The sequence below is a fragment of the Fundulus heteroclitus genome, chromosome 9 (genome assembly GCF_011125445.2).
Source record: "Fundulus heteroclitus isolate FHET01 chromosome 9, MU-UCD_Fhet_4.1, whole genome shotgun sequence".
In the NCBI taxonomy this organism is placed as follows: Eukaryota; Metazoa; Chordata; class Actinopteri; order Cyprinodontiformes; family Fundulidae; genus Fundulus; species Fundulus heteroclitus.
This window is the reverse complement of record NC_046369.1, coordinates 18,262,535-18,287,375: the sequence shown is the minus strand read 5'-3', so window position 1 is coordinate 18,287,375 and position 24,841 is coordinate 18,262,535. Positions and strand designations below refer to the sequence as shown.

The following is a 24,841-nucleotide window of genomic DNA, read 5'->3' as shown; positions in this document are numbered from 1 at the left end:
TAACAGCCCAGTTTTCGGTGATGGTTATCTTTATTGTTCAAGCTATAATTAAAGTTTCACACACATAGTATGCAGTAGTTATTAGTCCATATTTTGCCAGCGGTTTTGATTTTGAACGGCTTTGTTTCGAACTTGTGGCCAGATGAATAACTTCTGCTCTGAATGTCAGATTAAGTTGCAGTAATTACTCTGCTACTGTTCTTCACTAATTTTCTAAAGTTTGTAGGTGACTTATTAGTTTGCTGAGAGATTAAGTCCCAAATTTTATGCCAGAGCAATATGATAACCTGTGGCCTGTTATCGTTTTACACTTCTCTCTTTAGTGGAATTGTTTTGCCGTTTACTTGGAGATACATTTAAGAAACTTGCATGTGCCAAGCATGAATTTATAGGAAATGGCAGGAGGAAGCAAGGAAAAAAATATAGATACAGTGCCTTGCAAAAGTATTCACACCGGTTGAACCTTTTCACATTTTGTCATGTCACAGCTGCAAAATTTGTTATATCTTTTGTGGATTTATATTTAATAGTCAACCACACAAGGCATCGTTTTCCTTCCACTTGAAAATTATAGACCACTATTTTATTTTGTTTTCATATTAAAATCTGAAAAGTATAGATATGTCAGACCTGCCAAGTGATTAAAAAACGTGAGAGATTAATTAATTATGACCTCTAATTAATGAATCTATTTTAAACTCACCTAAATATTGCTGAGAAAAGCCCTCAACTTAAGGTATTTTCATTTAGAATCATTATATTCATTATCAAAAGATTGATGTATAGCAAAAAAGTGGCTTTAAAGCATTTATTGTTTTTGAATTGAACAGATGCAATACTATCCTTTTACATTTCTGTATTTGAGACTAGTCCCAAATGCTACCTGCAACCTTCAATTTTGACCACTGGAGGGGAAATTATATTGCCATTTTCTTTAGAAAAAATAAATAAAATAAATATCAAGTACATATCAAATACTTTAAGTTAACAAAAAAACAGAATGCTTTTCTGAACAATACAAGCGTTGAACACTGAACTTTTGTTATAGTTTTTGTTCTGCTTCAAACAAGAAAAATAAAACAGACTCATCAATTACGGTAGTGTAAGTTAGTGCATCAGAAATAACGTTGTTCATCATCACAAAATAAAATACTGAATAAACATCAAGCAATCACTTCTAGCAGGCTCCAGATGACAAAGCAGCTACCTCTTGACTTATTTTTTTATTTTTTTCAGCCAGTCGCTGAGACAGACCAGCCCTGCCATAGGAGAGTTGGCTATTTTCTTATGTTTGCTCCTGTACCTCTCTGTCTCCACAGAGCCAGCTTTACATGCATCTGACAAACTACTCTGTCAACAAACACAATGAGAACTTTGAGCGAGACGAGACGGTGGACAAAGGCAGCAAGAGGTCCATCAGCTGGTTCACCGAGTTCCTCCGCATCAACGACTATGACGTGGCCAAGTTCTGGGGAGACATCTCCGTAAGTGTGGCGTCCACACAGACAGATGTAAACACATCTGGCTCCATGCATTCAAACTGTTTTAGATGTTTACTTTTGCTGAAGAAAGGGAAACGTGTAGCACAAGAAAAAACACTCCATAAATGCAAACAAAAACTTACATGTAAACCCGTGGTGTACTTTGATCTACACACAGGTTGTTCCTACTAACCAACTCAGTACACAGGTGGACTAGCTGAGCTTTGATTTGACTTGCTATGACACTGATTCGTGGAGCGGGTTTAATTCTCGCCTGATTTCAGAGGAAGCATCATTCCTGGAGGGGAAGCGTTTCCCGTGTAACTCAAGTCGCAGCTCATCCAGAAACCTCAACCTTGTTCATTTTCTTTCATCATTGTTTGTTTGGAAAATTCTTTTTTTCCTCCCTCTACTTAAGGCCCATCTATCCCTGTCGTGCATTTTTGTTGTTTGTTTCTTCCATTTGTCTCTTTCAGGGTTCTGTTAATGTTTATTTTTTCTTACCTATTTTTTATCTTGACTCTTCGTCCTTAGTTGTGTGGGTTGTGTTTCCATTAGTCCTTGTTCTCGCCTCTCTGCTTGTCATGCTGCGCTAGGACTGGAAATAAAATCTCCTTGGCTGATGTTGTGACAAGTTCTGTGTTAAAGATATGATTTTTATTCTTATCTTTAACAATCTTTCCATTGTTTCTTTTTTGTTGTTTTTGTACTTTTTAATGATACACAACTTTGTTTTACTTCTTCCCTCTCCTTTTAGCAAATTTTCTTCCAATAAAGACCAAGAAGGCTAATGAGGCTCTTGCTCCCACTGTCAATATCAGATAGTTTTGGTTTTCTTGTCAAAACATTGTCTGAGGATGTTAAAGGTTCTATATAATGTTTTTTTTAAGCCTTCCAATATCAACTATAGGCATATATAGCATGGAATATTGCCTTTGGGTCTATGGAGTATTCAGTTGTTATGAAACATCACGTTGCTTTCTGGTGTTATTTTTCCAACCTGTGAGAAAGACGCTGGCCTTCACTGTGATGCCGCCTCTCCCCGTGTGGGGTCGCCCTAGAGCTGCTGCAGCATGGTAAAAAAAAAGAGCTGTTGCTGTGCAGATTAGGTGCTAAAAGAGCCACTTTGTTTCAACTTTTAGCAGTAATGATCACGCTCTGCAATCACCACCACTTGTTCGTGGTGTTTACTGGGCAGCGGCAGTGCGGTCAAGGTAAATACTTCCTGGAGGGGGGCGGGTAATGATCGCTCTACGCAAACCTGTGATGGCCGCTCATTTGTCAGGACAGGCAGCAGCTGCTGCTCAAAAAGCAGAATTCAGGAGCAATACTCAGCTATGCATGAATCAAGCAAAACACCACTTTGTCCATGATTATGATCAAGGAATAGCATTATAACATAGTTAAAAGCTAAAAGCTTTGCATGATATAGGCCTTTTGAACACATTGTGCATAGGTTTTTATGTTTACTACTGACTTATCTATGACGTTGATGTGTTTTTGAGTAGTTAGTGAGATCAATGTAAGACAGGTAAGAAAATATGCAGCCTTTTGGAGATTGTCTAAACTTGTAAACAGTGCATGACTACCAATGGGCTGGTAATAGATTTTTGTGTAGAAACCACAAACATCAAAAAACAAACAAACAAAAATATCTTTCTTTTCCAACTTTTACTATTGTGTAGGGGCATGTTGTTTTATATGTACATTTATTTACATTCTCACCAGAAAGATATTAAAGAAGCTTTTGTCTTAGTCAATAAAGTGACACTTTATCTTGGAAATGTTTTAATGAGGTTGGCTGGTGAGCAAAGTCGACCAGTTTTGAGCTCTACTGGCCCTGATTGGCTGGTGCAAACTGAGCATTGTTTTAATTGATACATTATCGCTGCCAGGTCACAGTAACAATAACACAGCTTGATGTGGATACTGATACTTAGTAAAGAAGACCCAAACCTAGTCCGTGTCGGGTAGATGTTAAACAATTAAGTCAAAAGAAGCAGAAGCATGTAGATGCAAGAAAGAGATCAAGTTTATCCAGACTCCACAGACCAAGAGAGCAAGCATTTCAGTTCATAACAGGAAGGCTCATCAAAGTACTGCAAGGTTGCTCTCACTTCTAAAATATTGGGAGCCTTTTGGAAATCTTAGAATGAGGCATACACATGGAGACAGCTTTTTTTAGTGACATTAGCCACGCTAATCTAAGACGCTAATGATAATTTAAAATGCCAAATCTGTAATAATTTACCCTTAGTTAAGTAAAAACCCTGTTACAGCAATTGCTTTGTCTCACACTGAGTATGATATCACCTTTGCATTTAATATATTTTATCATTAATTCATCTATGGCACGGAGGCTAGGAAAAAACATACACCTGAATGCTGTTTTTCTATATATATTCTTACGTAGCCTCTAAAGAAAAAATAGACTCAGTTGGTAGACACAATTTCTCCCCCTAATATCTTGTTTTATGACTAAATATATAGAATTTCCTATGGTGTTCTGCACATAGATATTGGATTCTCCCCTGTGTCTGTGTTCCTTCCTTTTTTAAACTGGTATATACTTAAGCATACAGATTAGGTTTTATCTGTTGCTTAAACACATTTTCAGACCATTCAAAACATTTTCAAATGTGTTCTTTTTATGGTTTCCACACAAAGGATGAGAAAACAGTTTTAACAGAAACCATTACAATGTCAAAGAGGATTATAATATAAGTCAGAAATGTATCTTTATACTGATCAATATGATAAAACTAATAGGAACAAATAAATACATTAAAATTGGTCTAGGAAATCCATATAACTCACACGCACAGGTACACATGGACAAACATGGGTAAATTAGTGGCAAATTCTGGCGCCACAGGATAAGGCGAGAGGTGATTTGGGCAAGGACAAAGAACAGACAAACACACAGAGCTGGTGCCGGGGTCTTGGGGTACAGACATGTAAGGGGGAGCAGGTTATGGTGCCGAGTAGCCTGTGGATAGACAGTAGATGGCTTGACATATAGGTGGAGGTGCATGAGAAACACACAGATTGAAAAAGGATCAGGAGGGTGCAGCCTTATCAGGCGAGGGCCAGACCACCTTACCACCCCCCCCTCCTCCCCCTCCTGCACCCAGCAGTCAGACTGGACTGGGCAAAACTGCAGGCCAGCAGCACTGCATGGCGCTTGCCTGGTAAAGAGAAGCTTTGTGCAAAGTGTGTATGTGTGTGTCGGACTGAGCATGTTTGCCACAGTGGTGTAGGCCAGTAGGTAGCAGCCAGCAAACATTCGGGCAAACACAGATGCACGCAGGTTGGACGCCACTAGAAACACAGATGGACCAGCACCAACAGTGGAGAATGTCTGTGTTTGAAGGGAATTCAAAAACAATCTGTGCCAGTAATAGTGTCTGACTATCAGCTGGTCATACAAAAGTAGTGGAAAAGGAACATCTTACAATTAAATGGTAGTTTTTGTTATGAGCGCCTCTTCTACGGTGACTGAATGTTTGGGTCCAGCTTGTAGCACCATTTCTTTTATTGTTGCTTTAGTCTTGGATCTTAAGTCGCTGTATTATTTTGCTTCCAGATACAAGTAGAAATAATGAAGAGTTTTAATGAGCAGCTATAAAAAAAACCCTGACCAACCAATCCTTTATTAGCGATATTACAAATAACTACTCAGTTATTTAAAAAAACGCAAAATCATGTTTTTTTTTGTTTGTTTTTTTAAGTTAAATTTGGTAATTCTGTTGTATTTTTCTGTGCCTGCTTTCTGCCAGGAGTTGGTGGTGAAAACACTGATAGTGGCTGAGCCCCATGTGCTGCACGCCTACCGCATGTGCCGCCCCGGACAACCACCAGGGAGCGACAGTGTCTGCTTTGAGGTCCTGGGCTTTGACATCATACTGGACCGCAAACTCAAACCCTGGTTGCTGGAGGTACACATCTGAACACATACGTGCTTGTTTATGAGGACAAACTATATGTTTCTGATCCTATCCTTTGACTTCCACTTCATGCAGCTCTAAAATATGTGTTTTATTTTTTTTTAATTATAATACAATATATTTTTGGAAATTATTTAAAATCCTTTACATTTCTGAATGAAAGTTTTTTTCTCCATTGACTCAAAAATATGTATATATCTTTTTCACTTGTTACTATGAGACCGCAGCTCCAACTGGAGTGTTATGGCATAAGAAAGAGTGAACAAACACTGAGTTTGCTTACACACTGTTACAACACATCAAACACCCACACAGTATTGAGTATCTATTTATGATGCTTTAAACAGCCAGGACTTACTGATATGAATTTAAAGCAATGCATGTATAATTGCAAGGGTTTACGCATTCAGACATGCTCAAACCCAAAAGCAGAGCGATGCCGCCATATCCTGGAGCTTAATAATAATATTAATAAAAAAAACAACAACAACACAATGGCTAACACATACCCGGAGTTTAAAAATGTAGGTCAGGATCTCAGGTTCACTACAAAGAACCGAGGTCCTCATTTCGCTGCCTCTCAAGTGTCAGTCATTCCAGGGATGGATGGAAATCCACTCCGGGATTTGTGTCTCACCTTTCTGATGTCAGCCAGTCAGTTAAAGAGTGACCTAAATCCTTTAACCCAAAGTGGCTGCACCCCCTCCCCCCTCCCCACAAATTGGACTGAAAGATGGGAAATGCCATGGTTGTTTTTTTTCTCCTCATGCCAAATAAAAAAGTCCCCCCCACCCCGCCCCCAAGTTGAAAGTCTGCAAAAAAAGTTAAATTTGTGAGCTGTTTTTGTTTTTTAGCGATTAGCATAAAGAAAAAAAAACAAAAAAACAGAACCAATAAGTTGAAATTAGTTTTATTTGTTTGCTTTCATGAAAAAGTTAAACCATGAAACAAAAAGATGTACAATGGAAACCAGGAGGGTTGAACTGTCTGACTGCTATGACTTTATGTGTGCACGTGTGTGTTTCTGTGCGTTCAAGCATGTGTGTGTGTGTGTGTGTGCGTGTGTGTGCGTGTGTGTGCCTGTGCATGTGTGTGACACAGCAAACAGCCGTGAATGCAGTTGTTCCACTCCAGCAGTAATGATCCCCCCTGTGCTACCAGCAGCTCTCTATAACGCTCATCAATTAACATCCTGTACACACACACACATACACACACACACACACACACACACACACACACGCACACACACACACACACACACACACATTTAACCCTGCATCTCTTTCACGCAACATTTACAGCGACAATCATTTATTTCCAAAATTCAGCTGATTAGTGGTGGCATTTTTGAAAGCATAGAGACCCTCTCTGCGATACTTGTATCCTTGTCAAGCCTGAAAATAGCTTTATTTGTACTTTTTAACTTGTTAGTGTGTGTATTCCTGCAGCAGTGCAAAACGCAGGAAGCCCCAAAGGCTGGTTGCCACAACTGGTGTCCTTTAGCAAGCCCCCAGGCCTTAAATTACATTTTTCAGGACATTATTTTTTTTTTGCGCCTTTTTGGGGTAAACCGAATCTATTTCACAGAATTTCACCATTTTTTTTCCTATTACATTTTCAGCAAAAGCATTTAGAAACCTTCTCAGAAAATGATATACACGTTGATGCCTGAGAGGTTTGTTTTGAGTTTGTGGACTTTTTCTTTATTGGTGTCACACTGAATTACGCGTGCCACGCCTCGCCGGTTCCTTACCCAGACCGTTGTTCCGACAATGTTCTCCTTTACTCCTCAGGACGTCAAAGCCGGTTGTTGAACATGCAAACTTGCAGCCAGGAAATGAAAGTTCAACCTGTGTAGACTCAAAGTCGGTCGGATACCTGAAAGCTAGATGGTATCATGTATAGGAATCTGTCAGATGATATTAGCGGTGCCTTTTGAATTTGCGCTTTTGTCAGCCGCCTTCTGAGTGTATCATGGAGGATGAGGTGGAAAAAGAAACATGCCTGTATTTTACCAATTATATATTCAGAAATGAAAAAGTCCTTTATGTCTTAAAAAAATAGATGTTTTAATTAGTGTAGCTACAATTAAATTTTAATTTTAGGAAAAGTTTGCTCTAAGACTGTTCTCATTCTTGCTCTAAAACCTCAGTTCTCTGCAAGCGGACAAACACTACAAAATCCCCTGCTGGAAATATACTCCTATAAAAATTCAAACATAACAGAGAAAACTATCCATAGAGCTGCACACACATGCTAAATAGCTTGTCGCTGGGGTCAAAACACAGAAGACAAGAGCGATGACTCTCAAACCAAGGGGAGACATCAAACAGACGCATTGTGCTCAAACCAAGTATCGAAAGGGGAGAAGAGGAACGGGCGAAAAAAAAACGGGAGACAGGCTTTTGTGCGATCCTTATCTTAATTCAGCAGAGTCTCAACACGAGTTTTACCTTCTATTGACATTCAAAACATCGGTGCTACACGCACAGACACACACAAACACACACACTTGCCCAAATGGCGTAACCCGAGACATTCACTTTCATTAAAACAGGTCCAGACAGCATCTGTGTCTCGTATGGGGAAGGCGTTTCATTGAGCCGTGATGTTCGCTGCGCACACACTCACCAGTGTTCGCAGTCTGCTTGGACTGTAGTAGCCTTTGTAAGAGCCAGGTTTTTTTTATTTTTTATTATTATAATTATTTTTCTTTTGCTCTGAGGGTTTCATTGAATATTTTCTTAGTCTTCTGAAGACATTGTTAAAAAAAAAAGAAAAACAAAAGAAAAACAATAATCAATGCCCATTCCCTTATAAATTCTTAATGTGCTTACCGACGCCTTAAAACTTGGGTGTGAGCCTCAAAGAGAAGGGCACATGACTTGAAAGCTAGTGCGAGCCGTAAGGATTGCATTACTCAATGAACAAAAAAAAAAAAAAAAAAGGAGAAGGATAGCAACATCAACCCCTGCACACCTACACCCCCTTATGCAGCAGGGTCCATGGGCTATAAGCCAGCATGACAAATGGTGTCAACTTTGGTGAGCTAAATGGAAAGATATTATCAGAAGTTTAAAAACGAGGGATGGGAGAGGGTGAAGTAAATACAAACACACATTTAACCACTGACCATGAGCCATTATGACATTTCCATGGTTTGATAATGTAAAGTAAAAAAACTAAACCAAAAAAAGACAAACAAGCAAAATTGTATAACATGATCTAATTGCTTTTATTTAAAGTAGTTTGTAGCCAGGCCGCTTAAAAAGGTAAGTAATGAGAGGTATATTTTTTTAGTACTTTCTTCAAAGTCAGAAGTTTACATAATACATTTCATTAATAAATGATAGAATTGCCTTTTATTACCTTTATGTATCCTACCAGCAGCTTTGCACCATTCGTTGCTATTATTTTGACCCATTACCTTTGACAAAAATGGTGTAACTGAGTCGGATTTGTAGACCCGTCTTGTTCACAGACCTTTTTAGCTTAGCAAAAAATAAATACATGAAAAAAACATTTTAACAACCACATAATGTCTGTTACTAAATTGGCTTACGACATAGTATAGACATTGGTAGAATAAAAAAATCAGGATACAGAAAAACTGCCGTTAGCTGTTATTTGTAGTAGGTTAGATTCCTGCAATTGTGTTTTTATTGGTATTTTATTTGTATGTTTAGAGTCATTGTTATGTGTCTCTTAATACAGCTTATGCACATATGATGCTTTCAGCTCAGTGAAAAAAAGCATCCATCTGTCAGCCAGCTGACCAGCAGTGCGCAGCAACAAATGACAGAGGGGCTCACTTTAAATACGGTCAGATAAAACTCTGGTCCCCCTTGCAATTTCTCTGGCTTGTTAAAAAAAGAACTTTAAACCGTAGGAACGGTGCAAGGAAACTGCTTAGTATTTTTAAAACCCTGGTATACTTTGATACCAACCCATGATTTGTAACCACGCATAGAAACAACACAACTAACCCATTGTTTCTATCTGAATATGAATGCAACACGGGCCCAATTTACGTTCTCATGGGTTTCTGGGGGTAACAACTGATTCCCACTGCTATGATCAGTGGACTGAAGGCTACCCTCATTATAAGCTTATAAGATCTGGCTCACTTCTTCCTTCTTTTTCTTTTTTTTTTGTTGTTCATTGTTTCCCCTCATCAACCATAAAACTCCAGCTGCTCAGCTCTAAACAAAAAGCAAGACGTTGTAATGAGCCTAAAAATATTAAAATTTGTGCGGTCCCAAGGCAGATTATTATTTTTTTTTTTTGTAGTGGGCTCCCAGCACCTTAAAAGGCTGGTTGGTCTGCTTGTTAGAGATGCAACGAGTGTGCAAAAGTGTGCATGTGCGCAGCATCTGTGAATATAATTTTAATTCGAGTTCTTGTCACTTTTGTGTTAAGCCTCCGTGATAAACACACATCACAAGTCTTGCAACTTAGGACGTGTTTGTGTTTTTGTGTCAGTGTGTCAACAGCCTGTCTCTGTGTATGTGTGGGGATGTCTGGTCCTAGTCCATGTTGGAATGGCCCTCTCCAACGGGTGTGTATGTGTGTGTGTGCGGTTGGCCGTCCTCCAGCCCACAACCCATTCGTTTTATCCACTCAAAAGAGCCAATGAGGGATTCAGCTTAAAACACACAGACAGACCAATTCAGGAAGCAAAGGAGTGAGGAGAAACGGAGGAAATCTATTTTATCCACTTTTATGGCTATTTAGGAGTCATTGTTTGGGACTGAGACAGCGGCAGACAGCGGCACAAGAGCCGCTTGATTATTGATGACAACTAAACTTGTATCTCTTTCTTCATCTCTTGTGCTCCTACCTCCACTCCTTCCTCCCTTTTAGCGGGTCTGTTCAAAGTGATTGGCAGCTAATGAGGCGAGCATGGTTGGGGTCAACTGAGGCACGGAGTTGTTTGTGTCTCTGAGCTTCTGCATGGGTGTTTGTGTGTGTGTGTGTGTGTGTGTGAGATAAAGAGAAAGAGAGAGAGAGAGAGAGAGAGAGAGAGAGAGAGACCAGGCATCGTGGCAACAGACTACAACAGACCTCTTAGCCTCAGGGCAGCAGTTCTTTGCCCCTTCCTGCAACTTTCCCCTCTCTGTGGTCTGTACCCAATCGTTTCAAGATGAGTTTGGTTTTCCCTGTCCATCTCTTACAGCCAACATAATCCAGACTTCCTTTCCTTCTGAGTGAGAGTGCAGGAGTGTGTGTGTGTGTTTGTGGTGGGGGCAGGTATTTGGTGGGAGGCGATCTGCATTGGCAACTGTAAACAGACATAGTAGTTGCCTCTTTCCTTTTCTGTCTCCCAACACAAGCAGAGGCACTGTTTTCCGTTTCACCTTTAGAGGCTCAGATGAAAATGTAATGTCTTAGATTTTCGCGCTGCAGTAAGGAGTAGCCGTTTAAAGCTTCTTAGCTGTTTTTCAAGGGCTTTTATAGCAGGAATTTGAAGATTAGCCGGCCTTTATGTATATCCACAGGAAACTTGAGAAGAATTTCCTAACCCCTGAAACAGCCTAGTCAAACATTATCAGGTATACAATGGAATTTAGTGCGAAACTTACCACTAGATCTGTACAAATACTTGTCAATATCGCATGATTAAATTATAAGGGGTTAAAAAAAAGTAAGGTATCAATACAGTCTAACATTGTAGACACTACTTTAGCCTCCTTGCAGTCTCCTTTCCACCTTAGATTAATCTTTGTATCTTGCATTCATTCCTTTTGGGTTGTACATGTGTTTCTTACCTCAAATGGCATGGGTTTCTATTTACAACCCCTAGGTGGCAGTATTGACTTGTTATCCTCTGTTTGGCATATATGAGCTTTATTAAAGAATAATTAGAATGATGTATGGGACTGCCGGTCTCTATCCACATCCATTCTCCCCCAACATGACTATTTCATGGAATAAGTATCAAATTAGGCAAGCGCAGGCTTTGTATGTGGGGCAGTTGAAAACATACCCCAACATTTATCCATTCCTCATCTCGCACAAAGCAGTTTGGTGATGCTGCGTGTGTTTTTATGTACATGCGATTGAGAGGAAAGGTATAAATGGTGTGTTTATTGAGGGGTATACAAGACTGTTTTGTGTTATAGTTATGTATGCCAGTGATTCGGCAGATAAACATACACTGATATTTTTATAGTATATAGCAGCTTGTTAAATTATCCAGGAAATTTCAGTTTTTTTTAAAGGCATGCATATAAGAAAAAGAATTGTCAAATTTCTGTGTGAAAGCTTCATCATATTTGCTTTGCACCTTTTTTGCCCGTGCTTGATTGCGTCTCTGCATGTCATTTGAAAAGTGCCTCCCATCTCTCTCTCTCTCTCTCTCTCTCTCTCTCTCTCTCTCTCTCTCTCTCTCTCTCTCTCTCTCTCTCTCTCACTCACTTTCTTGCCTCCGAGCTGAGCATCTGCCCCCTTGCTTTCCAGCACAGGGCATCAGCCCGCCACGCTCAGCTAGAGTTTCCCTGTGTCCGAGCGAACCGCAAGAAACGCCACAGAAAGAACAGAACAGTGATTGATAAGACGGCTGAAACAAGAGAGCGACTAAACAGGGCGTCTAGCTGTCTGTCTTTCTGTCGCTCTGCCACACACGCTTGGTTTCTCTCTCTCCCTTCGTCTCTCTCTCTCTCTCTCTCTCTCTCTCTGCCTCCCTGTCTATCTCCCTCTCTTTGCCACCCTTTCTTATTCCGCCAATGTGCGGCAACAAACACTCCATTCTGACAGCGGCTGAACTGTGCCGATACTCTTGAGTGTGCGGGGCAAAATGGGAGGCTTGTCAAAGCAGTGGTTGTTTACCCTCTGCCAGGAATCATAAGGGGGGCTGTTTTTTTTCTGTAGCGATTAATCACCAGCAGGCCTTGTGCTTGTTTTAGCAACTATTCCAGACAAAATGAGTGTCAATGTGGGGAAGCAATTTGTTGGGGAAATAAGGCAGCTGATTGCTGCTGGTCCTGTGTTTACTATACTAGAAAAAGTTTTTTTTTTTTGTGGCACAAGAGAAGCTTCAGGTGGAAATTGTTTATGTCACCTACGTAATGGTTTTGCTTATTATTACTTTTCCTTGTAAATGAAACAATAATACCGATCTGTGAAAAGGTATATGTCTCTTTACAGATTTTCTTTTTGCAAGTTTTAGTATTAGACAGAGATCTTCCGAGTAAAAGTCTCGCCACAGCATTTCAATCGTATTTACGTCCAGAACTCAGCTATGCCGATCCAAAAAAAGGTGGACTTTATCCTGCTGCATAATTAAAGTGCCTCTGAGCTTACAGATCAAAACCGATTGCCGGACATTCTCCTTGAGGATTTTCTTGTTGCAGAGTTTATTTCTCCATCGATTTCAAAAAGTTGTCCAGGTACAGACTCAGAGGTGCAGCGTCAGACTAACACACCAGCCCAATGTTTAAGTGTAGGTATAGTGTTCTTTTTCTGAAATGATGTGTTAACTTTAAAGAATATGCAACATGATGCACAACTTGCAAAAGCTTCCCCTTTTGGGTCTTTAGTCCACAGAATATTTCCCCTAAAGCCTAGGGTATTATTAAGATTACCTTTGGCCAATGTGAGATGGGCCTTTTTTTTTGTCAGGAGTGAATTTGTATCCAGAAACCTCCCATGGATGCCATTGGCCTAGTCCTTGTCTTATTGCTGACTCATAAACATTGACCTTAAGTGGTGCACATGAGGCTTGCTGTTGCATAACACTGCAGTACCATAAATGTTGTTCTGGGTTTTTTTTATGTCATCAGTGTGCCTTATAAATGCCTTTGCAACCCTTTACAAACTGACAGATTGCGATTAATTTATCATCTGTTCTCAAAGTTGTTTAGATCAGGATGTGATGTGTTGCTTTTTGAGATCTTTTAGCCTACCTGATGTTGTAAGACAGGTTCTATATTCTAATTCAAATTTAATCAGGCCTTGATGTGGCTGACTAAATTAAAAGCAGTTTTGCAGAAAGTGTCATTAATCACAGTTAATTCATTAATAAACAGGTTAGATGGGAAACAGCACTTTTGCACAGACCAGGTTGGAAAGTATGATTTAGATTTTTAATTAAGTCATTATTTGAAATTATTAATTCACTATGAAGTTAAACATATTTATTAGGGAACTACATAAAAAAATGCCCCATGTCACTTATCTCTTTCCTACCCTCATCTATTGTCATGAGCTTTGGGTCGTGACTGAAAGAACGAGATCCCGTATACAAGCAGCCAAAATGAGTTTTCTCCGTAGTGTGTCTGGGCTCTCCCTTAGAGATAGGGTGAGGAGCTCAGTCATCCGGGGAGGACTCAGAGTAGAGCCGCTGCTCCTCCACGTCGAGACGAGCCAGTTGAAGTGATTCGAGCATCTGGTTAGGATGCCTCCTGGACGCCTCACTGGTGAGATGTTCCGGCCACGTCAGCAGACCTGCAGTCTGAGAGCAAAGTGCTCTGTTAGGAACATATGGGATAATCAGAGCTTTGATATATGATGAAGCTTGATTATTAAGAGCTTTATATGTGAGAAGGAGAATTTTAAATTCTATTCTTGATTTAACAGGAAGCCAATGAAGGGAAGCTAAAATAGGAAAAATATGATCCCTTTTGTTGATTTTCATCAGAACTCTTGTTGCAGCATTTTGGATCAGCTGAAGGCTTCAAACTGCATTTTGTGGACTACCTGATAGTAAAGAATTAAAATAGTCCAGCCTTGAAGTAACAAATGCATGGACTAGTTTTTCAGGGCCACTCCTGGACAGAATATTTCTAATTTTGGCAATATTCCAGAGGTGACAAAATGAATCCTTGGAAACCTGTTTAATATGGGATTTAAATGGCATATTTTGGTCAAAAATAACACCAAGGCTTTTCACTTTATTACCAGAGGCCAATTTAATTCCATCAAGATTAAGTGATTGATTAAAAAGTTTATTTTTGAGGACTCTGGTCCAAAGATTACAACTTCTGACTTGTCAGAATTTAAAGGAAGGAAATTTAAAGTCTTCCAGGTTTTGATGTCATGCCTGTAGTCAAAGTAATTGATTCGATTCATCAGGATTTATGGATAAATATAGCTGATCATTACATCAGCATTACAGTGGAAATTAATCCCATGCTGTTTGATAATTTTACCAATCGGAAGCATATATATAGTAAAGAGAATTGGCCTATGGACTGAACCCTTTGGTACTCCACAAGTGATGATAGAGTTTGTAAAATATTTATTATTAACATGAACAAACTGGAATCTGTCAGACAAATAAGATTTAAACCAGCCTAATGCTTTCCCCTTAATCCCTACAGTATGTTTAAGTCTTTCTTGAAGAATATTCTGATCAACTGTATCAAATGCAGCACTGAGATCTAACAGGACAAGTACTGACACAAGTCCATTACTAATGAGAATATCATTAGTGACCTTCACCAGAGCTGTTTCGGTGCCATGATGAGCTCTGAAGCCTACTGAGGACAAGGTAGTCATCTTTGGGAGGGTGCCAATGATTTTATTTTTAATAGAGACAATTTTATTTATGAGGAATCCCATAAAGTCATTAATGCTGAGAGCTGAGAAAATGGATGGATCAACATAGCTATGACTCTGTGTAAGTTTGGCAACTGTAGTAATGAGAAACCTAGGATTATTTTTATTCTCCTCTATTAATCATGAAAAATATGCTGTTCTAACCCTGCAAAGGGTCTTTTTATACAACAGTAGACTGTTTTTCTGGATTAGGAAGGATTCCTCTGGATGTGTAGATCACCATTGTCTCACCATTTTCCTAACGTGTGCTTTAAAGAACACAGCTCTAAACTGAACCAGAAAGCCAGCTTCCAGTGAATAATCACCTTCTTTTTCAAGGGGGCTACCTTGTCTAATGCCAAACGCAACGAGGAAGTGACACCATCAACAAAATCATCAATTTGTGAATGGGAAGGAAAAACATTGCTGTCATCTGCTGGCCATTTCTGTGATAATGAGGAAATTAAAAGTGGGACAGACTCTTTAAAGTTTGATACAACATTATCTGATAAAGATCTACTACAATGGAACCTTCTTTTGGGGGGTGGAGAACTCGGTTAAATTGAACTTAAAGGTTATTAAAAATGGTCAGATAGGACAGGGTTGTGAGAAATACTGTTAATTCTTCACAATCAATGCCATACTGTATGTCTGCACAAGGTCCAAAGTATGAAGGCAATAGTGCGTTGGTTTATGCACATGTTGAGCAAAACCAATTGTTTGGCTCCATGCTAGCTAAGGTGCGGATATCTGCTGGTTTGTCAACAGCACGGAGCAGGCCCTCAGATTCTGACACCCTTGCCTCCAAAGCTACAACAACACTATATTTATCCCACGTACCGTTATCACTAAAGGAGACAGAGGAATAACAAAATTATTGGTAGATTTAATGAAAATCTGGGGCAAAGTGACATGAAGCAAACAGTAGAAACAAGCAGCAAGTGGAAAATGAGAGGAGCGTAACTATGGGGAGGATGAGAGCTGGAACATTGGCAAGGGCTGATTGACTAATTTATGGCAGGTGTGGGGAAGGAGCTGGAGGAAAAACTTAAGAGAGAGAGCATGTGGCAATGAAAGTATCGTCTAAAAACTGTAAGCATGTTTGGGAGATGATTTTGAGTCCATCTTCAACCTTAACAAATCTATCTAGCGTGTCTTCAGCATCACCAGCCCATACTTGTGCCCTACCTCCACCTTGCTGGTGTCAGATTTGAAACAGAGCTCTGCTCCTGTTACTGATCCAACCAGTGGCCCGTCCATCTGGTCCATCGAGAATCACTCTCTTCAGTCTATAAAATCCTTGTAGTATCTGTCTGTAGATATTTTTTAGACCTCAATTTATGTGTCTTGTGGTTGGGTTTCATAAAAAAAGGTAAAATTAAATTTTTCCTGAAGGAAAAAAAAGGCTGTCTAACAATCATGCACACCTTGAGATAAGGGGGGAGGGTCTGATTGGACCACAGTTACACATCACCTAATATGCTTAAATCCAATAAGCTTGAAAGTTCAGATATCTTGAAAATGAAGGGGAAAAATATCATGTGGCTAAAATACTCAGTGTGCACAAAGTGTAGTATATGTAAAAGAAGAATAGAAAGGCAATTTTATTTGTTAGTTTTGTTGGATATTTGAATGTGCTATTTGACCATTATTTACTTACTAACTATCCTGAGGTACATCACTCAGTTCCCAGACACACCAAGGGGTCAGAGATCATTAGACAGAACCCAGCGTCTGAACCAGAGGAGTTTTCGCTTTGGAAATTAGTCGCCTACATCAAATTGAGTTAGTAATTTAAATCTGCTGTTTGCTCCTGGTCTGTTTTCTGTTACTCTTTACTTTCTGTAATGATCTGTGGACAGAGCTGCGGCTTGTTGACAATTTAACCGGAACAGACAGTTGAAATAGAAATAATGAGGCTCCCCTTTGTTAAGCGTTATTTCACAGCTGCCTTCATAAACAATTTGGTTTGTGCCCAGTGCAGATTCTTTATTTACTTTTTTCAGATGGTAAGTTATCAGGGTAAACGTGTAATTCACAACCTCAAACTCGGCAGTCATAAAAGAAGCGTTCTATTAGTACATGGTTAATTAGTATATCACTACTGTGAACCTGGGTAAATGATATTCAGTCTCAGTGATAATTTACATCATGCATCTTTTGCATGTAAATATTTACAGCTATGTGATATCACACAATCAGTAGGAGATCAACCCCCATATAGAGGCAGGTAGCAGGAGGCATATTCCAACGAAGCAGGTGAGTTCAATCTCTGCGATGCATTTAGTGTAATTGCAGCTGAGGATATTGGATTTAATGTTATTGCAATAAGTGCTTTGTACAATGTGGTTATGTAAAGATTTTAGCCCATAGTTTTCAGTTTTGTTTTGTTCAGTTTATGCCTCAGTTTGGCAATATAGGCATAGGCACGGATCACGTTGCACTTTTTACACTTGCGTTAACTGTTGCTCATTATAACTTTCGCTTTTCCTCCATTTAATTAAATCTTAAGGTGTTAGCTCAAAATGTTAGCTCATTTTTGCAATTCATTTTAACAAACAGTAAGTGCCTGTTAAAGACACTCTGACACTTTATGTCCTCCAGCCTTCTAGGGTTACTGTAGGTCAATCTGTAGCTATGGGATATCAGTAAAATAAGTGACAATTTTTATGTGTATAACTTTTTTATTTATTTTATTACTTTCTTGAGATGCATGTATGCGTTTAGAAATGCAATGTGCATTTCAAAGCATTGTTATGCTGTGAATTAAACTTAGGCTCCTGAATTTAACTTCATACCCCTTGCCAGATTTAGATCTCGAGTAATCATCGGGTTAATCATCATCGGGTTAATCATCTGCAGGGTACATTCCCGTCCCCAGTCCAGGACAACCAACCATGCAAGGAAGTGCTCTTAATGGCAATTTTAAAGATACCAATTTACCTAGCTTGTTAGTTATTGCACTGTGGGAAGAAGCTGGAGGATCCATGAAGCTTGAACGCAGGATTCTAACCCATAAGCTTCCTGCTGAATTACCACTGTACTATAAACGGCTTCACCATGAAGTCAGTTCAAAAGAAAGATGCTGATAACACTGAAAGATTACTTTAAACCCAAACCTGCCAGGGGTGTTAATAATTCGGGCTTAACTTATGCACACATCTGATAACCAACAACAGCTGAGCTTCTGACAAAAGTTTTAAGATAATTTAAACATTGCTCTAGCTTGTTAAAAACTGATCAAAACCAAATTTGCTATCTTCAACCTTTTAAGAAGTATCTGTTTTTTTAGGCTGCTAACATTGTGTGTGATTTCTTAATACAAAAACAGCAAAAAAAAATAATAATCTACTAACCCTGGTCTACCCAACAAAATATGTAATAAGGTGATAATTATATAATCAATTTTCCTTAGAAAAAATATTTTAGTTTACATTAACTTTATAAGATTGTTTTGAAAACGATAGAAAATTCCTGCTGCAGTTCATAGTCGGAAGAGAATCTGTAAAACTGTTTTCATTTAAACGTTAATTCTTTTTTTATACCTTACTCTCACTTTCCAATTCTGCCGTTTTGTCTGACGGAAATTCTGGCCTCGCTGATATGATACTGAACCAAATTAAAGAGTGAATAAAAAGAATGTTCTCATCTGTTCATCTGACATTTTTATTGAATGTGTCTTAAAGCAACCAAGGGCTCTTTTAAAATCCTGCCAGAGTCACTTAAGGAAATCAGAGCAGGGGGTTTTGGAGCCTGCAGGGGTTCATTAGGAACCGACTGGTCCAACTTCATCTGCCAGGGAGGAAAAGGAGAGCACAGAAATATGGGGAGAGAAATGAGGAGAGGTAACAACCAGAGAATCGGGGCTAGCAATAGGAGAGTGGAGGCTAAGCGCGGTGACCAGTCGGAAAACCCTGTGAAAGACAGCTAAAAAACAGAGTGGGAACTGAATTGAAACTGAGTGAAAGAAGAGGCAGAGAGCAGTAGACAGGGAGCAGAAAGAGAGAGACTCACAAGAAACTAAGAAGACACAAAAAACAGCAAACTGAGACAGCAAATGCTGCTGTGCCAGTTTTATTCTATGACAGCTTGACACCACAAATCAAACCAAGAAATGAAGACAAGTAACAAGACAACCGTCACCAGGATCACTGCCAGTACGCCTGTTACCTATTGGCTGCGGCACTCTAAAGCTGCGGTCTTTTCATTGTGGCTGTCAAGCTGTGGAGTACTCTAAATGAAAACAGACCTCTTCCTTATTTTTCTTTTGTAGCAGAGGTGAGGCACGGTAGGTCGAAGTGGAGCTCTGTCCTCAACACACAGAGGAATGCATTGTATACTTTCTTTCCATTGAGTGAAAGAGTTGTATAGTGTCTCTGTTCCTTTTTCCCCTCTTTGCACTGGAAAGCATTCATCACCCACCTTCTGATAAATGGTTGTTGTACACAAAAACACACGTTGGTGCACACATAGCTTTACAAAGCCTCCTCCATACAAGCCCGGTTCATAGTGGCGAGGATTTATTGCCTCACCTGTGGCTGAGACATCAGAGAGGGGATTGTATTTAGAAAAATTCTCAGAAAACTTTATTTCAGAAAAATATTTTTTTTGTCCACCTACACTATCTATCTACAGTAATTACATTTTAATTCTGAAGCATCCTTGCTTATATTCGGCTTGGTAGTGCCCCTGAGGATTATGATCTGTGGCTCCCTTTTTTTTCTTTTTTTTTTTTTTTACAGTTTTCTTATGAACCTGACGTGCAGTCTTCCAGTAGTTACCACTTTATTTTGGTCTATGTGGCCAACAGCTGGCAGTAGGGCTGGGCAATATATCGAGATTTTAAAACTGTCAAGATTTTTTTTTAAAAGAGATATGAGACCATATCGCTTTTATCAATATGGACTATGTAGCGTTAGAATTATACTTTTACGTATTCCAGCAGATAATCTTTCAGCCAGTTCTCATATTTATATACAGCTGTTTGTTAAAAAATGTGCCTGTGAGATATTTGGGATAAAACTTTGATTCAGAAATGCCTTTTATAATTACTTAATGAAAAGAAAAAAAAATATTGAGATAAATATCGTTTATCAGCATTCAGTCTAAAAATAAATATTATTTTTGGTAGATATCACCCAGCCTGAGCTGGCAGTATACTAAACACTGTCAATCCCTCAGTTCTTTGGAGTCTGGTTGTGATCTAAATATTATCTTGAAGCTTTGTTTCCCAACGCTGCCAGTTGGGAGAAACCAAATGCTAGATATGGCGACTTCAAAAGAATGAAAGAGATCACTCTTGCTGATGATACTAACACTTTTGAGAAAAGACAGCTTTTTGAGAGTTGTGCGTCTCGTTACATATAGCGGGAAGTAACAGTCTTTCAGGAATAAAACATCCTACAGGCAGTCAAACATAGTGGTGGTGTATATTGTCTGACATTGCTTTGCTTTTTATGGACCTCTTGCTATAATTGATGTAACTATGAATTCTTCTCTCTAGCAGACAATCCTAAAGGAGAATATCTGGTGATCAGTTTGTGTAATTTAAGCATTCCCTATTTATGCAGTTGAACCATAATCCAAAGCAAAGTAACAAATCATCTTCAGCTTGGCTCACAAAGAAAAAAATAAAGAAAAAAATGAAGGTTATGAATTGGTATAGTGATAGCCTGGGTTTTAAATTCAACAGAGATTCTTAGGTGAGACCTTTAACGTGCCATTTATGCTTGAAACCCTCCAGTGTGACTGCATCTAAACTAACCTATTTATTCTTTTTTCCTTAGGAAATAAAATCATTATTTGAAAACTGCATTTTTTAAACTCAGGTTATGTTTGCCTAATAATAAAATGTGTTTGGGGTGCGCTGGTGACTCAGCGGGTAGCGTGACCCATGTATGGAGGTCTTAGTCCTCGACGCGGTCAACCCAGGTTCGACTCTGACCTGCGGTCCTTTGCTGCATGTCTTTTCCCCTCTTCTACCCCCCCCCCTCTTGTCAGCCTACTGTGTAAGAAGGCAAGCCACTAGAGCTGTGAAAAATCTCCAAAAAAAAATAAAATAAAAATAAATAACATGTTTGATGAGCTGAAATGTGTAAATTTGACATAAAAGTAAAAACAGAAGAACTTTTTAAGGGGATAAATACTTGTTTTCCAGCACTATGTGTCAGTCTTTGGGAGTTGGGAGAAACAGGAAAATATTTCAGACAAACACTGTAGGTGTCGACTTCTACAGAGAAATGACGTACACTGCAAAAACGGATCTAAAAACAAGTAAAATGTTCTTAAATTTAGTCTATTCGTCCTTAATTTGAGCCAGTAAATAAGATTATCTGCCAATGGAATGAGTATCTTTGCCCCTAAAATAAGATAATTAGACATCCTGCACTTGAAATAAGACAATGGAGTTGAATTGTTCCTATTTTAAGTGGAAAACTCTTATTCCATTGGCAAATCATCTTATTTACCTGCTCAAATCAAGGACAAATACACTCATTTAAAGAAAATTTTACTTATTTTTAGTTCTGTTTTTGCAGTGTAATGTCTCCCATGAATATGTTTTCTTTCTTTGACCACGCAATATGGAAATTTATATAATGAATAGATCTTACTGAACAATAAAACCTTAAATACCTAGATTGCTATGGTGCTGAACGATGATTGGTGATGATTGGTTATTGTTTGTTGTTGTCCCAGTATGCATATGCATAAACTGCATTGCAAGGTTTTCACAATGAAAGATAGAGTAAAGGAAAGACTTGACAAAATGTATATTTAACTCCAATTATCACTTAATAGGAATATTGGAAACGTAACATTTTAGCATTAATTTAAATCTGTAAATAAGTCGCAGGTAAATATAAAATAGAAAAACACCACTAGTAATGAGGAGATAATAAATTGCTAAATCTTTCAAAGGTTGGCAACTTAATAATGAGGCAGGCAGAAGCTGAAAAACTCTGTTTATGTTTTGTTGGTTTGGGTTACAGCAGCTGAACCACCTGTTCTGTACAGGTATCTTGGTGGTCACAGTGTGTGCAAGCTTCTCCATACAACGTTAAAGGCCTTTTGTTCAACAAAGAAATTAATGAAAACTTTTGACACATATTTACTAAAATCTCCTGCAGCAAATACAGCACTATAAAAACCATTGAAATCCCAATAATTTAAATCCACAATTGTAAACTATTGTTCCCAAACAGAAAACACCCAAATGCTTGGTTCATGTGTTTTTAGATGATGCCAAGCAGAGACCTGACTTATCTGAGCAATCAAGGTTTATCAACCCACGCCAGCCTTTCGGTGGGCATCTGTTGCATTGTCATTTGAAGTCACCTCATAGGAAGACACGATTCCAATTGCTGTTGCCAATTCTTTCTTTGTTGCTGTTTTTGTTGTCTCACATAAGCCATTTCTCACCATGGGAGGGAGACATAAAGAAAGCTAACAAAGAGAAAACGGATTGATTTGTTGTGTCAAGTATAATAACTGATATTTGAATACTTTACCCCGGTGCTTGGAATTGTTCTTTTGAGAAAGCTACGCTGCTCTCGAATTATTTCCTGGATGACGCCAGCTTTTGTACCTGCAATCCCATGCGGCTTACTCCTTTCTTGCTCGGTTGAATCTCGCTGATTGCTTTTGACTGTAAATGATAGAACCAAGCTGAGTAATTCTTTGTTGCTGACAGAAATGTTAGTGGTGGCTGTGGTACAAGAGTCTGTTTTGAGCATATTTAGGCTTTAGAGTTTGGGGTCACTTATACAAGCTGTTGTGTGCTAACACACAGGCAGGTTCTTCTTCATGCACATGTTTGCACACATCATTGTCAGACAAGATTTATGCAGAAAAAAGGCCAAAGCAGATTTAAAGTGTCTCTCAAAGGGAAAGAGAAACAAACAAACATCCTCCATTTCTGTCTGCCCGCTTGCTTCGTTCCTCTTTCCTTTGCTTATTGGAAGAGAGTTTTTTCTTTCCAAACAAGCCCACAATCTGTTCTTGTAATTGCATACAATCTCTGTCTCCAGAATGCAAGAGAAAGAAAGAAAACATTTTTAAATGTCTCTTTTCATCTTTGTTTGACAGATCAATCGAGCTCCGAGCTTTGGGACTGATCAGAAGATCGATTACGATGTGAAGAAAGGGGTGCTTCTCAATGCTCTCAAACTCCTCAACATCAGGTATTGCTTTTTGGCGCACTCGTGTATGTTGGTATGCATGTAGAAACGCAATCCTGCTGTGTCAAGGGGCCTATTAAAGCTCAAGGAAAGGCTGGTTTTTACAGGGGTTCTAAATGTTTAAAGTCCGTACTTTGATCCGTGGTGGAGTTCAGACCTTGTCTGACATCTGATTTTAAGATTATATTGACAGTAACAATGGTGTGAACAATAACAGGAGATCAGTTTTGGTAAGTTTTGGTAACATACATTATAATTGTAAATGGTTGTGTATTGTCTCAGTTATGCACACATCATCGGGAAAAAAATAGGACAACCCAATTCCCATTAAATATTCAGTTTGTTTTTGAGAAATGTTCACAAATCAATGACTAATCTAATTTTTTATCCTTGGAAAAGAAAGTGGTTTATTTGCCCTTAAACAACAAAAATAACCTTGTCTTATTCATTAAACAAAACATATTGACAAAAATGCATTTTGTCTCTGAGGAAAGATTTAGGACAACCTTCCCCCAAAAGCTAGTCTTACTCACTTTGTGTAAGACTAGCTTACCTGTAGCCATCTACCTGTCTTTGACATTGGTCTGAGGAAGGTTTGCCCAATACTTACAACCTTAGCTGTGGGATATTTTAGGGGTTTCTCTCTTGCACAGCCCATTTCAACTCACCCCACAGCATCTCAATGAGATCAACATGGAGGCTTTTGACAGGTCTTGCCTTCCCCTAATTCTCAGTTAGTTAAAGCTGCAGTAAGGAGTTTTGAGAAAACCACGGACTTAGCTTGAAGATTTGTTGCTGCCCCCCACAGCTCCTCCCACAGAGCCTGCCATACTTCTTCAGTGTACCTGTCTTTGGCTACGTTCACACTGTAGGGAAATGCGACCCAAATCCAATCTTTTTGCCCATATGCTACCCATGTCTGTCTTTTTTACATGGCCCAATTCCTTTTCACCCCCCAAAAAATCCGATCTGTGCCACTTCCATATGAGGTCCTAATTCGTATTCTTATCAGATTTTTTGCTATAGCAGCCGCTGTCTGAACGGTCATGTCGCGTTTTATCCGTCTTTCACGTCACTCTTCCGTCTCCCACTACACATCCACACACAGTAGTAGCAGTTAGTACTCCATTAAAGACCGTTGTTAATGGCTGTGCTGTTTTCTAATAATAACAAGGAGAGATGCCAACTGGCATGTGCGTTTTTTTCTTTATTTCTTTATTGAACACTTCTAGAAACAATTACATTCACCATAACTTCTGCAAACAGTGTGCTGCCCTGTGACGTCTCCATCTGTTATCTCTGCATGCGGGTCTGACGATGGCCCCATTTAATAGTAGAATGAACGGCCACCACAAAAGAATCCGATTTCAGCAAAAAAAAAATCGTAATTGAGCATCAAGACCTGCAGTGTGAACGTAGCCTTAGTTTTTTTGAGCAGGTGCCACTCCAGAAATCGGTAGCTTTCCTGTAAGGCAAGGCAAAGTTATTTGTATTGCACATTTCAGTACAAGGACAATGCAAAGTGCTTTACGTGATTAAAATATAGGAAAATAAAACAGAAAAAAAGCAAGTTGAAATAAAATTTAGAAACAAAATCAAACATGGGAGAATATAAACTAAAAACAAATAAAAACAGTTGGACTACACAGTTGAACTAATTATGTTTCAGTAAAACAGTTTAAGTAGGACAGTCAAA

General features: G+C 39.0%; 1 protein-coding gene across 2 annotated transcripts in view; it reads left to right on the top strand.

Annotated features, from left to right (window-relative positions):
- The window catches only part of ttll7 (tubulin tyrosine ligase-like family, member 7), a 68,547-nt gene that overhangs the window by 30,831 nt on the left and 12,875 nt on the right, over window positions 1–24,841 (top strand). For both annotated transcript variants that reach the window (XM_036141152.1, XM_036141153.1), the window contains 3 exons: window positions 1,320–1,484; window positions 5,261–5,419; window positions 23,054–23,148. In XM_036141152.1, the coding sequence (XP_035997045.1) occupies window positions 1,320–1,484; window positions 5,261–5,419; window positions 23,054–23,148 (419 nt within the window). The remainder of the gene's footprint in view (window positions 1–1,319; window positions 1,485–5,260; window positions 5,420–23,053; window positions 23,149–24,841) is intronic.